Source organism: Falco rusticolus, chromosome Z, assembly GCF_015220075.1.
Source record: "Falco rusticolus isolate bFalRus1 chromosome Z, bFalRus1.pri, whole genome shotgun sequence".
Classification (NCBI taxonomy): Eukaryota; Metazoa; Chordata; class Aves; order Falconiformes; family Falconidae; genus Falco; species Falco rusticolus.
In genome coordinates, this window is record NC_051210.1 from 65471999 (window position 1) to 65490582 (window position 18584).

The 18584-nt window shown below is 38.6% G+C and overlaps 2 protein-coding genes across 4 annotated transcripts in view; one reads left to right on the forward strand and one right to left on the reverse strand.

The window, feature by feature from the left end:
• PLPP1 (phospholipid phosphatase 1) overlaps positions 1-5160 on the forward strand; it is a 67928-nt gene extending 62768 nt beyond the window's left edge. For all 3 annotated transcript variants that reach the window (XR_005101896.1, XM_037373512.1, XM_037373513.1), the window contains 2 exons: positions 2304-2480; positions 4705-5160. Coding sequence is in view for 2 of the 3 variants with exons in the window: in XM_037373512.1 (XP_037229409.1) it covers positions 2304-2480; positions 4705-4830 (303 nt within the window). In the remaining variant the exon portion in view is untranslated. The remainder of the gene's footprint in view (positions 1-2303; positions 2481-4704) is intronic.
• The window catches only part of MTREX (Mtr4 exosome RNA helicase), a 49423-nt gene continuing 35872 nt past the window's right edge, over positions 5034-18584 (reverse strand). The window contains exons 19-27 of the mRNA XM_037373510.1: positions 15972-16100; positions 14767-14877; positions 14250-14438; positions 12953-13116; positions 11581-11686; positions 10330-10386; positions 9771-9933; positions 5622-5726; positions 5034-5282 (exon numbers count right to left, since the gene is read on the reverse strand). Coding sequence (XP_037229407.1) covers positions 5230-5282; positions 5622-5726; positions 9771-9933; positions 10330-10386; positions 11581-11686; positions 12953-13116; positions 14250-14438; positions 14767-14877; positions 15972-16100 — 1077 coding nt within the window. The 3' untranslated portion in view covers positions 5034-5229. The remainder of the gene's footprint in view (positions 5283-5621; positions 5727-9770; positions 9934-10329; positions 10387-11580; positions 11687-12952; positions 13117-14249; positions 14439-14766; positions 14878-15971; positions 16101-18584) is intronic.

Here is an 18584-nt window from a genome sequence, read left to right on the forward strand (position 1 = left end):
AGCAGCTGGTTAATAAGCAATTACTGTCAGTGGAACATCATCAAACCCTGAAAAAAACAATTGTAACCAGAACAGCTGCTACTTCTGAAATTAAATACAGCAGTGATCAGTCACACTAATGCTTACTTGTGGTATGATTTCTTACCCTTCTCACACGTAGTTCTACAATAATACAAATCCTTCTGGTAGAAGGTGCAAGAAGGGCTTTGGGTATTTCCTGCGCAGCTACTGGAGTAGGTGGTGGTATGAAGAAGCAGCTGTAATTGAAGCCTGTAGCCAACTGCATGTGTTCTGCAGGTGATAAAGCAGCTTCAGATCTTTTTTTAAGACTGGCAATTACTCTTAGTATAGAAATGAAGTCTTCACATAGATGCTAAATCCAAGTTTCTTGTTTGTTGCTTTGTCAAGCAGAAAGAAAATCTGAATACATGCTGTGTAAGGCAGATTCAAAGACTGTTTTACTGGTCATTTAGTGTTGTGGGTTGTACCTTTCCAAGCTTGCTTTTTGTGTGTCTTGCCTCACTTTCTTCCTCTGTTCAGAAGTAAACCTGGTTTCCCACTTAATACACTTTTTTGCCAATGACCAGAAATGCTTACACAGGAAAAAAAATACAACAAGGTGTTTTTAGCTGCCTTAAGAGTTTAGTGGGAATACAGAAAGAGGTGAGAACAGTCAGCATGGAATTGTTACACAGCTCTTAGGCTGCCAGCGTGTGCTCCTTGGACCCACCTCTGCTCCATTTGGCACTCTGGTAGCGTTCGGGTCTGCTGTTGGTAAATCCAGAAGTAGTACATAAGACTGTTAAAAAATTACCTGTTACACAGTTCTTTTAACAAAAGTTGTTTTAAGTGGCTAAGCAGTATTTTCACTACTGGTGAAATTAAGGTCCCCAGAAGTATGCAGTGCCCACCACTTGAGGGGGGAAATTATTTTCCACTTCAGGCTTAGCTGTAGCTTCTTCAGAATCTGGTTTCACCCTGACCTCGCTATTAAAGAAAACCGGTTATGGATAGGGTTGATCTTTTTGATGCTCCATTTATAGCTGAGAAGTCAGCATGCCAAAATTATGATGCAAGTTCTCAAAGAGAAACCAACAAACCATTCCCCAAATGTTTAACTTTGGGAAGTAGCACCTCTGCACATACAGTGCATGCTCTATGCCTGTATTTACATTGTAAATGTAATGCTTCTAAAAGGTAGCCATGGCTTTTGAAGTCTGCAGTGGAGGGATTTACCAGAAGTTGTGTGCTGTCTTAGTGCCTGAAGCCTGTGTTTTAGTTAGCTTCTACTGTTCCACAAGACTCACAATTAAGATTCTGTACTCAAGCTGAAGTTCCTAGATGGTACTGAAAAGACACGCTTGGAAGTTAAATTTAACATTTCAACTGTATTGTTGTTCTCCATAAACACGGTAACTATGGTGCCTTTTTTGGTGACAGGATCAAGTTCCAGAATAAGTTCAATGATGTTTACACGGTGGATTTGGAGAAGCTCCTCTTAGAGCTGAAATAAGAGGTCTCTGTCCTAGACAGACCAGAGGAGACAAAAGGAGGGTCTCAGATTAGAGGGAAAGTAACAGAGTTAAATACTGTGAATTTGAGAGAATGACAAAAGCATAGATACACACAACATAAATAGAGCTGAGGGGAGAGAAAAAGTACGTGAAGTGCAAATCCCATACCCATTTGCTTACCAGAGCAGTAACATGGTTAACGTGCAGCTCAAAAGGACTAGGAACAGATGGAGCTCAGTGAAATACAGCAGCGACAACTGAGGAATGTGACCCTAGACGTTATTGATCATATCAGGTTCATTCTGACACTTCGCTACAGATGGAATATTATGCTAAAAGCTGATAATACTAAAGGTGACTGGAATTGAGATAGTATATATAAACTTTACTAAAAATGTTAATGGTCTTCCCGCTCAGAGCAAGGGTGGAGCTCCCTGCATTTGGAAGACTATAAATTTGGATGGTCGTCAGCTTTTTTAAATACAAGTCTTACCTATAGTTAATACAAGAGCGCAATACTAGTTAGACTTCCACTAGATTCTTTTGAATCCCTGAGTGGCTCTCATTACCAGTACCTTTATAATAAAAATTCTCATTTGTCACAACAAAGTGTCTATATGATGATATGTAGTTTTATATAAGAAGATAAAGACCCAACACTTGACTATCAAACTCCATCATAGTATACTTGTGAGAGATAGCACTGGGAACATTTGTGGATGTTATCGTGTTTTCACATGAATTTCAACTTTATTTATTGCATTTTATAAAATTTTCTTTTTGTTTTAGCTTTACCTTCAGGCTAGAATGAAAGGAGACTGGGCAAGACTTGTACGTCCTACTATACAATTTGGTCTTATTGCTGCATCTATCTATGTGGGTCTGTCACGTGTTTCTGATTACAAGCATCACTGGAGTGATGTTTTAACAGGACTCATTCAGGGAGCAGTGGTAGCTGTGCTCATTGTAAGTAATTGCTTCCTTACCCCTGGGGGGTGGAGGGGTATGTGTCTGTGCCTGTGAGTCTGTGTGTGTGTCTGGGATCGCTGCTTTTTTATAAACAGCACCTTAGAATTGCAGGATTTCTTCAGAGGAAAGCAGACTTGTCTCTAATGCTTCAAAAATTCCTGGAGAGGGGAAACAACTCCTTGAACCGAGTGTAGCAATAGTACTTTGTGGAGTGAGGCAGACTCTGGCCAACGATGAGATAAAGGGCTGTTTTAGCTGTGAAGTAGTATGAAATTGTTCCTGCTCAAAAGCTTGTAAAACTACTGAGATGGAAATAGTCAACTGCAAAACTATGTGGGCCTTTATATAGCCATACCTTTTGCTTCCAGCCAAATTCTACATCTCAAGTACAGCAGCAAAGGAGAACAAACTGTATGAGGTAAGCAGGGCAAAACAAAAACCCCAAAAGGCCTTTAAGGATAAGGACAGCATGAAAGTGTCTGCCAGCTTCTACAGCCTGTTTTTTCAGTCTGATGGGAAACTAAAACTGTTCATTATTTCTCGTGTGCATTTTGAGTGCTAAAAAGCTGTTCACAACAACTAGCATGTGAAGCTTAGCTGCACTGATGAGTGAAAAGCTATCCCAAGGAGCAGAGAATCAGCTAAACTGAAAGCTGCCAGCCTTGTTGACACAGTGTTGTGCTGGCTGTCATTAGGGTGCCACAGATGATTCAGCCCTGGGAAGGGACTGACCAGAGAGACTGACTTTAGAGACATGAGCTAATTTAGGTCCTACTGAAGAAATCAGTTACCAAGAACTGAGGCTCACTGGGAAGAGCCACCTCCAAGAAAAACACTTTCTCTGCTGAAAGTCAGAAGGGTACAGTTCATTTTCAAGACAAAGCTTTGTTTATTTGTTGCGATCAATAATCAGAACAAATCCTGGAGCAACTCTGGGAAAGCCTAAATGCTGCGTTAGCTGTTAACTAAATGGCTGCATGTTGATTAAAACATAGTACTACCCCTTGTTTTTTTAAAATCTCATTTTCTAAGAGGACTGCCAGGTATGAGAAACATCAGGGACTGGAGAGCTGAGGGCACTTTTGGGGAAACAAGTTTAGTGAAGGATGCTGGATGACTGAGAGGATATCTTAGAGGTGCTTTGCAATGTAAGGAGTAGAAGGTGACATTACAGTGAACAGAGTTGAAAGGTGAGGAAATAATTTTTGAAAATAAAACCCACTAAACAAAACCCTTAATCTGAAGGAACTGAAGAGTCCCCCTCCAGAAACAAAGTGGAGGTAAGAGCACGCTGGGGCAGTAACTGCAAAAGGAGCACTAAATTGAAAAACTCAATCTAGTATGTAGCTAAGGCAGCATGTCAGGTCATCAGCTAGCCCTTGGCATGAAAGGTGGTTTCTTCTGCTGCCCTAAACTGTTCTGCAGGTCTGAGGTTTGCTGTGGGAGGGGAAAAGGTGATGTAGGAAGGGATCATGAGAAAAGGCTTCTCATTTATTGTACTTCAGGCAGCATTGTACCTAGCATGTCTACTAGTATGACCGAAGTGGGCAGTGCGATGACAGCAAGCTGCAGAATTGGATTGAAGCACTTGTCTCATTTGTCTCCTAGTTGGTAGCTGTGAAGCAATTGCGTTGGTATGTTCAAAGGAATTCAGGAAAGGATAATGTAGGTAGAATTGGCCTTACAGATGCTGGAGATGTAGGTGAGATGCATGTATTGGGAAGGGAGCTGCTCTGAATCTTGCCAAGGAGAGAAATCCAAGCTTGGTTTTACCAGCTTTTAAAGAAATGGAAGTGAGAGTGATACTCCAGAGAACAGTTCCTCAGCTAAAGCACAAGGTCTCCTGTCCTAAATAAGTAACAGAATAAATATAACCATACATGCAGTGTGGGCTCTCAGCCAGCATATCTTGCTCCTTCATTTACAGTGGTACAAACCGTGGCTTTTGTAATGAAGCAGTGCCTGAGAAGGCAGTTAGAGCAGTTAACACAGTAACAGTGATGAAGTGGTCAATGGGAGGGGGGTAACAGCTGGAGAAAAAGCTGCTGAAAGAACAGGGAACACTGAATTTTATACGAGACTTCCTAGCAATTTTCTTATTTTTAATGTACTTGAACTTCTTTATTAGTTTTGATCATGGAATTTACCTTCTGCAAAAGCATTTACCCACTGTTTCAAAGACTTACAAGTGCAGAGGCTTACCACTGATCTCTTCACTTAGGTTGTATACGTGTCTGACTTCTTCAAAGTAAGAGGATGTACATTTCAACCAAAAGAAGATTCCCATACAACCCTACATGAGACTCCAACAAATGGAAATCACTTTGGCAGCAATCATCAACCATGAAGAATGACCCCCACCTCACCTGTCTTGCCCTCTGAAAGGAAAACAATTTCACAAGTCTATGTAATATAAGTAAATGCCTTTAAGGAACTGCTGCTACTCTTGAATGCTCACTTTACCTGTATAGTAACATCTACCACATTTATTGTATATCTAAACTTTAAGTTTCTGTTGGTTCAAGCTCTTGCTTAAACAAAAAAAGCTACCCAAACTGTAAATTTTTATTGGAAATGTGGTAACAGTTATATTACATACACTGCTGTTTGTACATGCCTTGTTGAAGCAACTGTGGTTTTAAATACACACTATTAAAAGAAATCACTTGACACGGAAGTAGCATGTGAAGCTGATCAACTTATTCCATAATGTGCATCTAGTACTGTTCTTGGAAAATACCTTCTGTTACAGGTAAAGGCTTGCAGCAAACACAATATCTCTCTTGATTTTTGTAATTCCTATTAAAAAAGGAAAAGTGTATTAATATCCAGCAGTTGTAGCTGACACAATCATTATTTTAAGTGTAGTTACAGGCAGGTAATGCTCTGCAGTAGAGACAGTGTTACAAGTCTTAAACAGAAGTAATTTTACATCCATTTTCAGTTATAAACTTGGGTTAAACTGTCACCAGAATGATACTTCTTCAGTCAAACTTTATAACAGATCTTGCCTGGAAAGAGAGCAGTGATGCTGTATTACCAAATAATTGACTCATGCCCTGCCCCATCCCTACCCCTCACCTTCCTTTCATAGGTTTTCTAGAATTAATTCTCATACTGTAGAACTAAAATACATACCCTCTGCAAACTTATTTTCCAACTCTGTGTTTCCAATGGCTTTTGCAGCCTGACACATCTGACGGAGCAATTCTTCTAGCCTTCTCATGCAACGAATTATGCTACCTGTACAAAAAGAGAGAAAACTTTATCTCCTGCCCCACCACGTCACTGAACAATTCAGTTGCTTGAGCCCACTTGGCAGCAAGCCAACAGTTCCTTCTCCAACCCTGTTCAATTTATCTAGAATCCAATGGTGAGGAATACTTGTATGTCTCACACTTGGTTTCTGTTAACAGTAAATTTCTCCCATTAGGTACTTACTTGAAACTGTCTCCAAATGCTTCTCCTGTTCTTGTTTTCCTTCTATCTTCACAGCCTCTAAGACCTTCTCAGCTGTTTAGTAATTCCTTGAGACTTCCCTCAAAAACCATACACGTTTGAGGGATTTACAGGGTTGCTGCTTCAAGAACCACCACACACAGTTTGTGTTTTGTTTTGGTTTTGATAGTGCAGTAAGTGATCTACATTATTGCTACGGACCACTTGGTTGCACACTTGCAGTAATGCATACAAGCTCAGTATTGACATGGCTCCTACCCTGCAAACTAATAACCATTGTAGTTTGTTATGTGTTCACCTCCCAACTTCTCCGCTTAGCCCAAGTCACTGTAACAAGTAACACAAAATGATCCTAATGCTTACACTTTTCTAGCAGCATGCAAACAGTATGCTGCCTGGTCATTTTCTCCAGCATCATCTCATGCCTACAGTGTAAAACTACTATGTGCAAAATGACTGCCATACAATAAATATGGAATGAAGGGATTAAAAGCTGTCCTGCTAAGAAGGACTTGGGGGTACTGGTAGATGAAAAACTGGGTATGAGCTGGCAGCATGGGCTCACAGCCCAGGAAGGCAACCTGGGCTACATCAAAAGAAGCATGGCCAGCAGCTTGAGGGAGGTGGTTCTGTCCCTCTGTTCTGCTCTGGTGAGACCCCACCTGGAGCACTGCATCCAGCTCTAGGGGCCCTCAGCACAGGGAAGACATGGACCTGTTTGGATCCAGAGGAATGCCATGAAAACAATCAGAGGGCTGGAGCATCTCGCCTATGAGGGCAGGCTGAGACAACCTGGGGTGGTTCAGCCTGAAGAAGAGAAGGCTCTAGGGAGACCTTATCTCAGCCTTTCAGCACTTTCAGCACTTAATAGGGGGCTTACAAGAAAGACGGACAAACTTGAGCAGGCCCTGTTGCAACAGGAGTGTAAGGAAGAAAGAGGTTGCCCAGAGAGGTGGTAGATGTCCCATCCCTTGACACACTCAAGGTCCAGCTGGACCGAGCTCTGAGCAACCTGATCAAGTTGAACATGTCCCCGCTCACTACAGGGGGAGTTTGGACTAGACCTTTCTATGATTCAGTGAAATACTAGCTCTAGACAAGGCATAATACCACCTGTAGTAAAAACTGTCCAAATGGAAATACTCTACGAAGGTGTACTCTACGAAGGTGTTGGGAAAGTGAGAAGTAAAATAACACCTCTCTTAAAAATAAATAAAAACATTCATATGGTACCAGTAGGCTATGTCACCTTCTACAGTAAGAAGTTTGTGTAAACACAGCAGTCTGTAAAACCTATTGCAATGACATAAGACCCCCATACACAGTCTCTTGGACACAAAGTGCAAAGCCAAAGCAAGTGAACTGCCAGCAGCTCCCCCGAGCACGGCCACACCGTGTGGTGGCACGCCCCAGCTCAAGGCCAACCCTGACAACTGTTCCAGGGAGTACTCATTTACAGGCAGCGTAGCAGGGGCTGGTGCAGACATATTTCTTTTGTGCATGAAAAAACCTGCATTTTTGGAATAAATGGCTATTGTCTATGCTTACTTCCACAAAACAAAACAATCCGGAGTTGATTAGTAGGATACTTAGCTCAGTTTACCATTCTTCCCTACAACTTTATAAAGCTTCTCTGTTTTCCCAACACACATTTCAGCTTAATGACAACTCAATTTCATTAGCCAATCAACACTGCTCCACCTGTAGCAAGCACACTTGCTTTCGCTGCGCAACCTGAAAAGGCAGCCATTTACATACCATGACCATGAGCTTTCACACTACTCACAACTGCAGCAAAAGGGGTTTCAGACACTTGACCATCCGTACCAATTAAACAGCAGAAGACCATCTATCTGAAAGCTTGTGAGAGTGGAAGCATGCCATCAACACACAAGATTTCTGTCTAGGAAAGTTCTGCTAGTGCCTGTTAGCCTGGATAGCAGCACAAACCCAAACATTAGTCTCTCACTCATGAAAAGCAGTCTTTCAGAACACCCTTGTAGTAAGTTGTGGGGAGGGGAGTGATGAAAAACCAGTTTAAAAAAAGTGGTGGCTTCCAATGCACTCTTAATGGCTGGCCCATTTCCTGCGTTCTTACTAAAATTGGTGCAAAACAGTGAAGGGGGGACTCCATGTAACAGCTGCAACTCACGACTGCTAATTTGACATTGCCCAAAAGGCAAAGAGGAAAATACACCTCCTTTTAGAGCGTTAATAAGCCATCATGCTATACCTCATGGTAACAACCTCTACCAAAACTAAAACAGGCAGCACCACCACCCAAAATGAAAAATTGTACTTAAGATCAAAATAAGGATGCTGTGGGTTTGGGTCTGTGTTTCGTTGTTTGTGTTTGATGTTTTCGGGGGGGGTGGTTGGTGGTTTTTTTGTGTATTGTTTTTTAGTTTCTTTGAAATCACTATAATGTCTTGGCTAACCAGGGCAAACTCCCCTGGGATTTAGCAACACCACACTGCATTTAAGGTAAGCGTAACTGACAGTGGATGTTTGAAGTACTTTCCTTCCTCTTGGACAATGCACAGAAAACCAGCCTATTAAAAGTTAAGGGAAAAGTCATGCGTCAACCCCTGCCACAACAGCTGAACTTCTCAAAATAGCCCCTAAGATCTAATTTTGAGGGAGCTAGCACTGTTGACTAGGGCAAAGCTGACCAACTAGCCTAAGGCCAAATATGGTAAATGGAAAACATTGCTGCCTGATGTATTCTCAACATCGTCAGATGTGCCAACATAAAAATATAGGCCACCTATTGCTTCTCCTTTTGTGTTCCCCTTATTCAGGGTACCTCTAGATCAGATGAAAGGCTCAGACATTCGTTGCAACAGTAAGAATCTGCTGAATGCAGAATCAAAGACTGCCAGGATTTCTGTTGCTCGCAGGCAACCTGCTTTACAAAATTCCTGGGTCTGTGCATTGGATTACAGAAATGCATGAATTCCTTGGTTCTAAGGGGTGCCATTTGCAACTGTGCACATACAGACAAGAAAACGGCATTTGGAGAGGTAAAACAATGGTGACAGTAGCAACCTGAAAAAGGATTTTCAAGAATCACTCATTACACACAGCCTCATAAGACTGGTGCACCTAGTCTGCTGTTCTTCACAACTTTAACACAGCCAGTAAAAGATGAAATTAGGTTCTTCATTCTGGTTTGACCTTCAGGTGAATGGTTTGTCTTTTTGTGAAGTATCTGGGCTTTAAGTCATCCTAATTTTAAAATAATGAAAACTAAGTATTCTTCCTCAAGGGACAGTTTCTAATACTCCAGTTTTAGGAACTAAATTAATGCAGATGACAGGTTACATCTTGGCTTTCCAAATATCTGCACTGCACTGCTGTGATGAACCATCTGAAACAGACTTAGTTACCTCTCACTTCTGTCATCATTAACATAGCAGGAGGAACCTTCCATTTGCCAAGTAAATAAAACATTTAACCGTAATGAAGACAAGCACATGAGCTGTACTTCTAAATGGCAAGCATTTGCAACAGGGTGTTTCCCCCTTTAACCTGCAAAAGTAAGCATTACCTCCTGTTGCAATACTTCGGATTTCTGAGTTTTATAGGAAGTTCTTAAAATGTAGAGATACCCTTTAAGTCTGCTACAGATTCTAAATTATCAACAGTGTAACTATGAATTTTTTACACAGTAAACAATTTTGTCCCCTGCTTAGCTTCAGCCATGCAGATACTTGAATACATTTGAGTTAATGAATTTTGTGATCTATTATAAGGCTATTCAGAATTACCATTCCATGTTACAGAATTACTGTCTCACACCTCCTTAAGAAGAACTGATTAACATACCTTCAAAGACATCAGTCATTTTGCAGATGTGAGCAAAGTTAGCTCCATTTGCCCATGTATACACAACATCCATTAGATTGGGTCTGAAAGAATTTAAGTAATTTTCTTCATCAATTTCCAGTTTGGCTTCTGCTGACACCTTGGCAATTCTTCTTGCACACTCCTTTAAAATAAAATATTTTAAGTTTACAATATGCTTAAACAGATTGTTTAACCAATAGAAAGACTTCCATATTATTAGGATGAGGTTTCCTTTTTAGTGTGAAATTATTCAAGATCAGAAACTAAACTACTGTTTACATTGTAGCAGCCTGTGCTAACTACTTACATTGTAGCAAGCAAGCTTATGAAAGCTTTTAAATGCATGTTCTGAATTAGGGCAAAGATTCCTTGCGAACAAGATAACCCATTACTACACACTGCAAAACCACATGCAGTGCCAGGCCAAATTCACTGATGATCCAAAATTAAGTCTTCACTGTGCGCTTATTACACTTACACACTGTACGCACATTAATATTAACCTTGAGTTCAGAAAGATTTCTAATGCACAGATTACCTGCATTTGCCGAAGCGGTCCTGCCAGCTGCTCTGTCAGTTTTGGCATTTCACTGGACTGAAAAAGAAATAATCTTAAATAATCTCATGCGCTCCCACACGTTTGCTCTACACCAAATTAAATACAAAAATAGAAATTCAGCGTGTGGTAGTGCTGTTGTAAGTTATTCCAAACTCCTCAAACTTGTTACCAAACACTAAAATTTACTGAACTCCCCCAAGTGCTTGCTCCAAAAACTAAATCAGAAAATTAAATCTTTCTGTACAGTACGCCAATGGTATGAAAAAAAAGCACCTGCTTTCTGAATACTTCCAAAATTCCCTCTATTTAGTTTTCCATACTTTTGAACTGCCAAAATGCTGATCATTTATTGCTTTAACTGTTAGAAGCTTTTCTTGAAGAATATAAAAAGCAAGTGTTTTTAATAACTTAAACATAAGTGGTTTATATGTGCTATTGTTCAGTGAACCACAATATTCTAACTAGCAAAGGCTTACCTTGGCATTCCGTCTACTAACAAAAGAAACTCCTTAGCATCTGCTGCTAATGTGCTTTCCACATTTAGAATCAACCCAAGTCATGCATCTTGCTAGCTGTCTGCAGTAGTATTTCATATGGAAGTTCATTTTTACTGTATTTTCCTGACAAGGCTAAACTTCTATAAAGGTTGTAGGTGGAAAAACGACAGCATCTGATATTAAATGTCCATGGTTTTGCTTTTAATAACATATGGTCTGCTTTTGATATCATATCCATGTGGTACTGCCACTTCCATCAATAGGTTAAGGGTACTGTCCAAATAACATAACACAGGCAGGCATGTCTCAGAATTTAAGATACCCTCACCCTGGAGTGCAGGAACAGAGACTGTTAAGCCTCTTTTTTGAAATAATCATTCTAGATTTTAAATTATACAGATGTGTGTGTGTGTGTATACATACATAAAGACAAGAATGTATGCTGAGAATCTATTAATATTGCTTCATTGCATGAGGAGGAAACAGTGGTAGATTCAGTACAAGGACTGCAATTTCATACAACTTTTGGTATGTCATTCATGAGGAAAGACATTTTAGCACTGAAGCTGCAATGCTTTTGGCAAATTCAATGGGAATTCATGTCAAACACCTTTGGAAAGATAAAAAGTGTGTAATAGCTTGTACTGCTATGACCGATTTCTGGAACTGAGTTATAAATAATACTGTTGTAGACAGGAAGATCTGGAATTCATGAACTGAAGAAATAACTTACATTCTCTTGAAATACAAAACAGCTTAATAGTGCAGTTGCCTGTTCTGCAGATAAGTCATTGAAGAGACCATTGAACATCATTTCTGTCAGGAGTAGTTCATCAGCACTAAAATAAAGAGAAAGAGAAGGAAGCTTAGGGAAGCTTACTGAAATGTAATTTTAAAATTATGTACTATTAATCTATTTTGTGAAGCAACTCAATATAGGTAAGAAACAATAACGTCTTAATTTTTCTTACGGGAACACCAAATTCTAATATATTAGCTTTTTAAGAGGGATGATAATCGTAACAGAGTGAGACAGTATTTTAAACAAACTAAAAGCTCTTACAGGACTACAAAGAATCTCTCCTGATAGTTCATAAAAGTTAGTATTAATGGTCGCTTTGGTCAGGTTTTATCAGACAGGACATCAGTAGATTGAAAAGGACTAGAGTTAGGCAACTTATGAAAAGGGACTAAAATCAGTATTGCTGCTGCTCAAAAAAGATTGAACTGGATTATTTCCAAGATACTGAAAAGCGTAGCAAACTTGCTTCAATTTGCTTGTAAAATAAAGACATATCAGGCAAATGCATACAATGTGGGAAAAAAAGTCCATCTTTTTACAAAGAAAAGTGTAACTCCTCAGCAAACAGTTCCTGAAAGTCACAAAGTTGATAAAATCCTGAGCTTCCCTATTTGCTATAAAATTTTGCAGTGAGAAAAAAGTAACTAGATATACAACAAATACAGGTAGCATCTGTCAAACTATCTGTAAGGCAAGGAGTACAGCAGTCACTGTAACTTTCAAAAATACGTAATTCTATGAAAATCTGAGTTACACTCTAGAAGTATTAAAGTCCAATTCATGAGTTTCCACGGAATCTTTACAGCATGTTTTAATATACATGTACCTGCTAAATGTATTACAGTAAAATGCATCACTTCCATAGATTTGTTCCAACAGACCTATGGAAGCAATCAAGCAGTATTGCAAACTTGTCAGTGACTCGGTAACTGCTGACAGTCACTGTTACACCCACACCTGTGAGAAACTGTACTCAGAGTCCTGGGAAGTGGAACCACAGAAACTGAGACCATCCTCTCAGGTACTGTACAGTATTAAATGAAAACATACGCTATTGCCTAAACTGGGTAAGAAAACAGCCATTTTCATGTCCATGCTTTAGTTTTAAAATATATTGTATTCTGTCCTTAAGTTGCTGTCTTTCCCGCTTCAATCAGTATATTCCCTCATGACACTGATCACAGAGTCTCTGAAGAACCTTTCTTCTAACTGTCTCAGAACTTTAAATATGATCTACTAATTTGAGCCAGGACGATCAAGTGTGTATTCAAGACAATAATAGCTTTGCACAGAAACCAATTACCTGCTGATTTCACAAGCAACCCGTCCTTTCATCTCAATGACATCTGAAGATGTAGCAAACCCCAGCCTTCTCAAAACACGCTTACGGCATTTCAGTTCATCCATTTGTAAGACAGTTCTGGCTTTTTTCAGTTCTCGCTTTGCTGCTTTAATATCCATAGCAATCTGAGGGGTCAGAGGAGAGAAATTACATTTTGCTGGTTTAACAGATGCAACTGTTTTCAAGATAATGTTTAATTTACATAAAGGCCTCAGAATGACAGCATATGGACATACTGGTTGACACTGACTCAGCTAACTCTACTAAAAGGGAGGTTTAAAACAAATTTCTTTAAAAAAAAAAAAATCAGCTCCAGTTACCCATAGAAAACTCTGGCAAGTTTGGGAAGTTAAGGAGTTTACCTAGAGTGGGGAAATAACTCCAACCAGCCCACATTAAAAAACCACAAAAGAAATCTTTGGTTGAGAAATAAGCACTCATCTTCTGAGACCTTTACCAAGTCTCAGCTAACCAACTATTCACTGAAATGTAACCCAAAGGCATTACTTTCTGCTATTAGAGCTTCTGCACTGTCTTGGAGTTTATCACAGTCACTGTCAACATCCTGACAGCAGGGTGCATAGTGCAGACACCCTTGCAGAATTCTGCTTGGTCCATCGGGTCCACATGCAACTTTGTGCTGCCCATACCAAAACTACCTCACTTCTGTGATGAGACTCCTGTAGAACCTGTTTTCTGGAGCAGCACAGAAACATGAGAGCTAGTTCTCTGCACAACCAGTTTCAGTCTAGCAGGGTATGATTACATAAAACAAGTGTATTGCTTCCAGGCTGGACGTCAGCTCAGAAAGCAGCAGCCCCAGGATTTGTCTGGTACACTGCCCAAGCCAATAAGCCCCATCAATTCAACTGAGCTTTGCACAAGCTTATTAAAAAATGATCAATTTCAATTATCTATGAAGACTTCACCTATACTGTATTACTGTGCTATGCCTATTTAGTGAAAAAGACTCTAGTGGCACCTCTGTAACCTTCCAATCCCTGATGACTACTTTAAAAGAGTTTTATTTTCAGATATACTTCATATATCTATCAATATAAAGGGTACAACACCACCTCAGCCAGTCTGTAGTGAGATTCAATAATTTTACTGTATTTAAAAAGTATTAACTGGGCTTATTAGTTTAAGAAGTATTATTTGGGCTTTGCAAATAAAAAGAAAAGCAAGTTAAAAGGAACTACTACTGTCTCTCACTTCAGCTAGATATAGGTACAGTGTTTTGTTTTAGTTTTTTTACCTGTGCTTTTTTTTCACAAAGTGTGTATACAGTTTCCAAGTTGGGATCATTGTGAAGAGGATGTGAATACATCCTATGCTCAAATGCCTCTACTTTTTGGATTACTTTTTTCAGTCCTTGATCTTTGATGCCCATGTCATCAATAGGGTCTAGTAATGGTACTCCATCAGGAAATCGTTTCTGTACTTCCTAAAAGCAGAAAAAGAAATTAAATATTCTTTTTGTAAGATCAGTAGCAGTAAAATAAACTATACTTTTACAAGTAAGCTGGCACAACTATAGAGACACAGAAGGCAGTAGTGTAAGTTTGTTATGTGATGTTTCAGCAGTTTTCAAAATCAAGTTTAAAATGACAAGGAGAAGCAAACTGACATATATTGTGGCTTCCCGCCCCATTTAAGAATAAAGCTGAAGATGTGACACAAACTTTAGACAAATCTCTTTAGAACAAGTTGTCTTGGGTTCAAGAGTACCTCACTACCAGAGCAGAGAGCTTACACAGCCTAGTGGAACTTACTTGTATAGATTTTAACACACTTTGCCTGTTGTCAATGGGCCTCAGGTCTTTCGGTATGTAGAGTCGGACACTGCTGATAGCTGAGAGAAGATGTACCAAAACAGGAACAACCTATCAAAGAGAGTGCAGTAACTGATGAATCAGTGAAAAATGTATTTATTATTACTGTTTCATAGCAAAACTTTACAAAGGAAAAGGACAACTGAGTGCACAAAGACATAGCAGTGGTAAAGGAGTATCAGGAAGCAGGAAAATGTGGGTAAAGAGATAAAAGTATTAATAAGGAAGAAAACAAGGTTTGTCCAAATGGAAAAATTTTGTATTCAGTTAAATCTTGAGAAAAGCTACATGTGGGGAAAAAAATATTCATTTTTTCTATTACTTTGCCATTTATCTGCTGTAATACCTACCTCTTACCATCCGAACCAAATTATTGCCATATACTTAACTAGGAATGCTAACAATAAACAATATCAAATCAGAAATACATATTCATAGGTTTCAAAACCATGAAGATACCATGAAGAATCAATACTCTAACCCAAGCTTTAAATGGACTTGGGGGGGGAAGAAGTGGACAAATTAAAAACTGTCTCCGATGTGCAGACTGCAATTGTTTGTCTTGATATAGGGTTTCAAATTGAAAAATTTAAATAATATGCAAATGGTCTCACAAAAAATTTCAACTTAAGTTTAGAATGAGATAGCCTCACAAAGCTGAAAGGGTCTGAAAAAGAGAAAGAAATTTTAAAAAATTCCATTTCCAGAGACAGAAGATACTGCTAAGTATCTTCAAAGAGCATTTGCTAAAGCTTATTACTTGAGGATTTCTTGTACAAGCAAGAAAAAAAAGTATAGACACTTGTTTATCCACAGATTTTATCACATATGTAAGTAATTTTACAACTTTGTAGTTCTAAAAAAAGACTGGTATTGTCTTTAATCTACTGATTTGAAAAATATAACACAACAGTAAGTTTCAAAGTACTTCTACAGTAATTAATTCACTCAAGTATTTTGTTCACACTTGAAAATTTCCTCTTTGGTGAAGTCAGCAACTGTTTTAAGAAAGCACAATTAGGTGTACAGCTCCTTTCTCTTCCTTAATGCATTAACCCCTTTTACCACAGTCTGCAAATGCTTTGGAAATAGAATTTTTGAGAACATTTATCAGAAACTATTGATAATAAACGTGTGTAACAAACCTGCATCTCTCCTTTCTCATCAGGTCTGGCTGGCTTTGCAGCCTCAGTAGCAGAATTTTTCAAACTCTCTTTGCTGCAGTGTAGTAGCACTTCAACAATATATAATGGGTCCAATTCACCAGAATTTGGCTGTTAGGGGCACAGAAGAAACAGGTCCAGGTCCATAAGAGTTATTTTAAAATACCAGCAAGAATGGAAGGAAAAAGCATGATTTATTCAATACTAAAAGTATGAAACGAGCTACTGCTCTTCACAGAACATGAGCTCAGTGATGCAATACATTCTAAAAACTACTGAATCAGTATTGATTGAAAGATCCCTCACACAGAACACTTGAAAAAAACTACCCTTTCCCCATCCTCCCTTGACAGTGTAGCCTGAAGTCTACTTGTGGCTTCAGGTGCTTCTGCCTTTTCTTCTAGCTGTAGCTCTTTCAAAGTAAGCCAACCTCTTTTGTTACTGTAATGCAAAATATTTGCATCATGCTAGCAGTACTGAACTTTGTCTGCTTTTCAAAAAAACCCCAAATTTGGGGGATCTCTTTCATTTGCAGTTTTGCAAGTTCAAGTTTTTCCTCACAAAACCATAGAAAAATCTTTCAAACGTAACAGCTTGTATCTCCAGCAAACAGGAAGCTGCATCTTGCAGGCCACATCTTTATAAACCCCAAACATAACATCTGACATTCATTTAAAGAACACAAACATGCAGATATGGTGGTTAAAGACTATTGTTCACAAAGCCATAACCTTTAATATACACTGCTTTAAAAAAACCTGACATTAGTTACTTGACTGGATCAATAGGCACTAAGGTTGCTCAAATACACTCCCACTATAAGCAAATCTTTTTATAACTTGGCACAGAACTAAGTTATAGGCCTAACACTGCAGGCAAGACTTTTAAAACAGTATGTGCAAGCTTCTCTGCTTCCAAATATGAGAAAGACAAAACAGTCTTTTCAAAATCCTGTGTTAACCCAGTTCAGTTTTACTGGGCAATATTTTTCATTACAAACCTAAAACATACTATTTTCTTTTACTGCATGCAAAGCAGGGTGGAACCAGCTAGCATTTCCAAGAGATTCTCAGAAGCACTATGAGAAATTGCCACAATAAACTAGACAGAAAAACAAGGTTATCCTGTTCTACAGTATACATAATTATTCAAGAAATGCAATTACTTGCTGGGGAAGGAACTGTTCCTCTGAATTCTATCCAACATTTGCAGAAAGCACTCACAGCAATGTGCAAGACTCATACCACTGAATTAGAATTTTAAAGTAATATCCACATACATCAAATCAGTACCCAGCCAAAGCCACAGAAAGCATAATGCTGACTTGAACAAAGAAGAGACTAAACTCACAGCTGCACATATATGCTACAGATGATAATAGAGCTGGAGATGTCTAGAAAATGAGAACAAAAAATATTTCTATAAGCAACAGTATTGTAAACCCATTAATACAGCAGGTGTATAGATGCAATTAACATTCGCTGTTAATATTACTCTCTTTAAATTTACATACACCAATGGCTTTTAGACATTGCTGAGACCTGACTTAATCTAGAACTGCTTTTTGAATGTGTACTGTTTCCTTCAGTGGGTTTTCTACCTTTTAGGTACTAAACCCTTGAACAGGAACACATGTTTTTATATGCTAGAGTAAAATAAGACTAGAACACCCTGTAAAAAATTTAGTCACAGACATCTCTGTCATATCATATTGCATGATTAGTTATATTTCAAGGATTTTAGATTTGCCCCAAAACATCTATTACTTCATGTGCCTGGAAACAAAACAAGGTAAGACAGTTGATCATATCTGCAAATCAAGCAATATGGCACAGATCACAAATTCAGATTCCCAGATTAATAACATCTGACTCATGGAAAATTCAATGACCATGACACAGCACTAAAATTTATGTTTACGCAGTAAACAATATAAACAAACATGAACAGAGAAGCAGGAGAATTTAAGTTTAACATACAAGGATTATAGCAATCTAAATAGGAAAGGCCAAATTGCAGCAGCTGAAATTCTAATACCAGCAACCATTAACAGACAAAAATCTGATGTCTAGAATCAAGGATCAGATGACAATATGGACTATAAACAGCACAATAAAACTAGCACACTGCTGGCACAATCTAGTGGAAATAAAATTTCTTACTCAAAAATGAATTCCAAAGCAAACAGTTACTTTGCTGCCTATTATAATGTACAATATATAGCAAGCAGTACCACTTGAAATAAATTCTCTCTACTGTAATTCAGGATAAAATACTGTTTGCATTCACAATTTTGTGGAACACTGCAGTGTGAAATTATGCTGGAAAAACATCTAAATAAACAATGAACGTAACTGGCAATGACTCATGCTTTTGCTTTCAATTGCAATTAATAAAGAGAATTACTCAGTGAAATACAGACATACTTTAACTCTGAATGTCAATCTTCATTACATATCTTCCGTACTAGAAAAAGGACTTCATTAGAAACTATGACACAGTGAAGAATTTACAACTAAAGAGAAACTAGTAATATAGACTGAATTCAACATAATTTCTAAGAGCAAATCCAAAGAACTGTCACAGCTTAGAAGT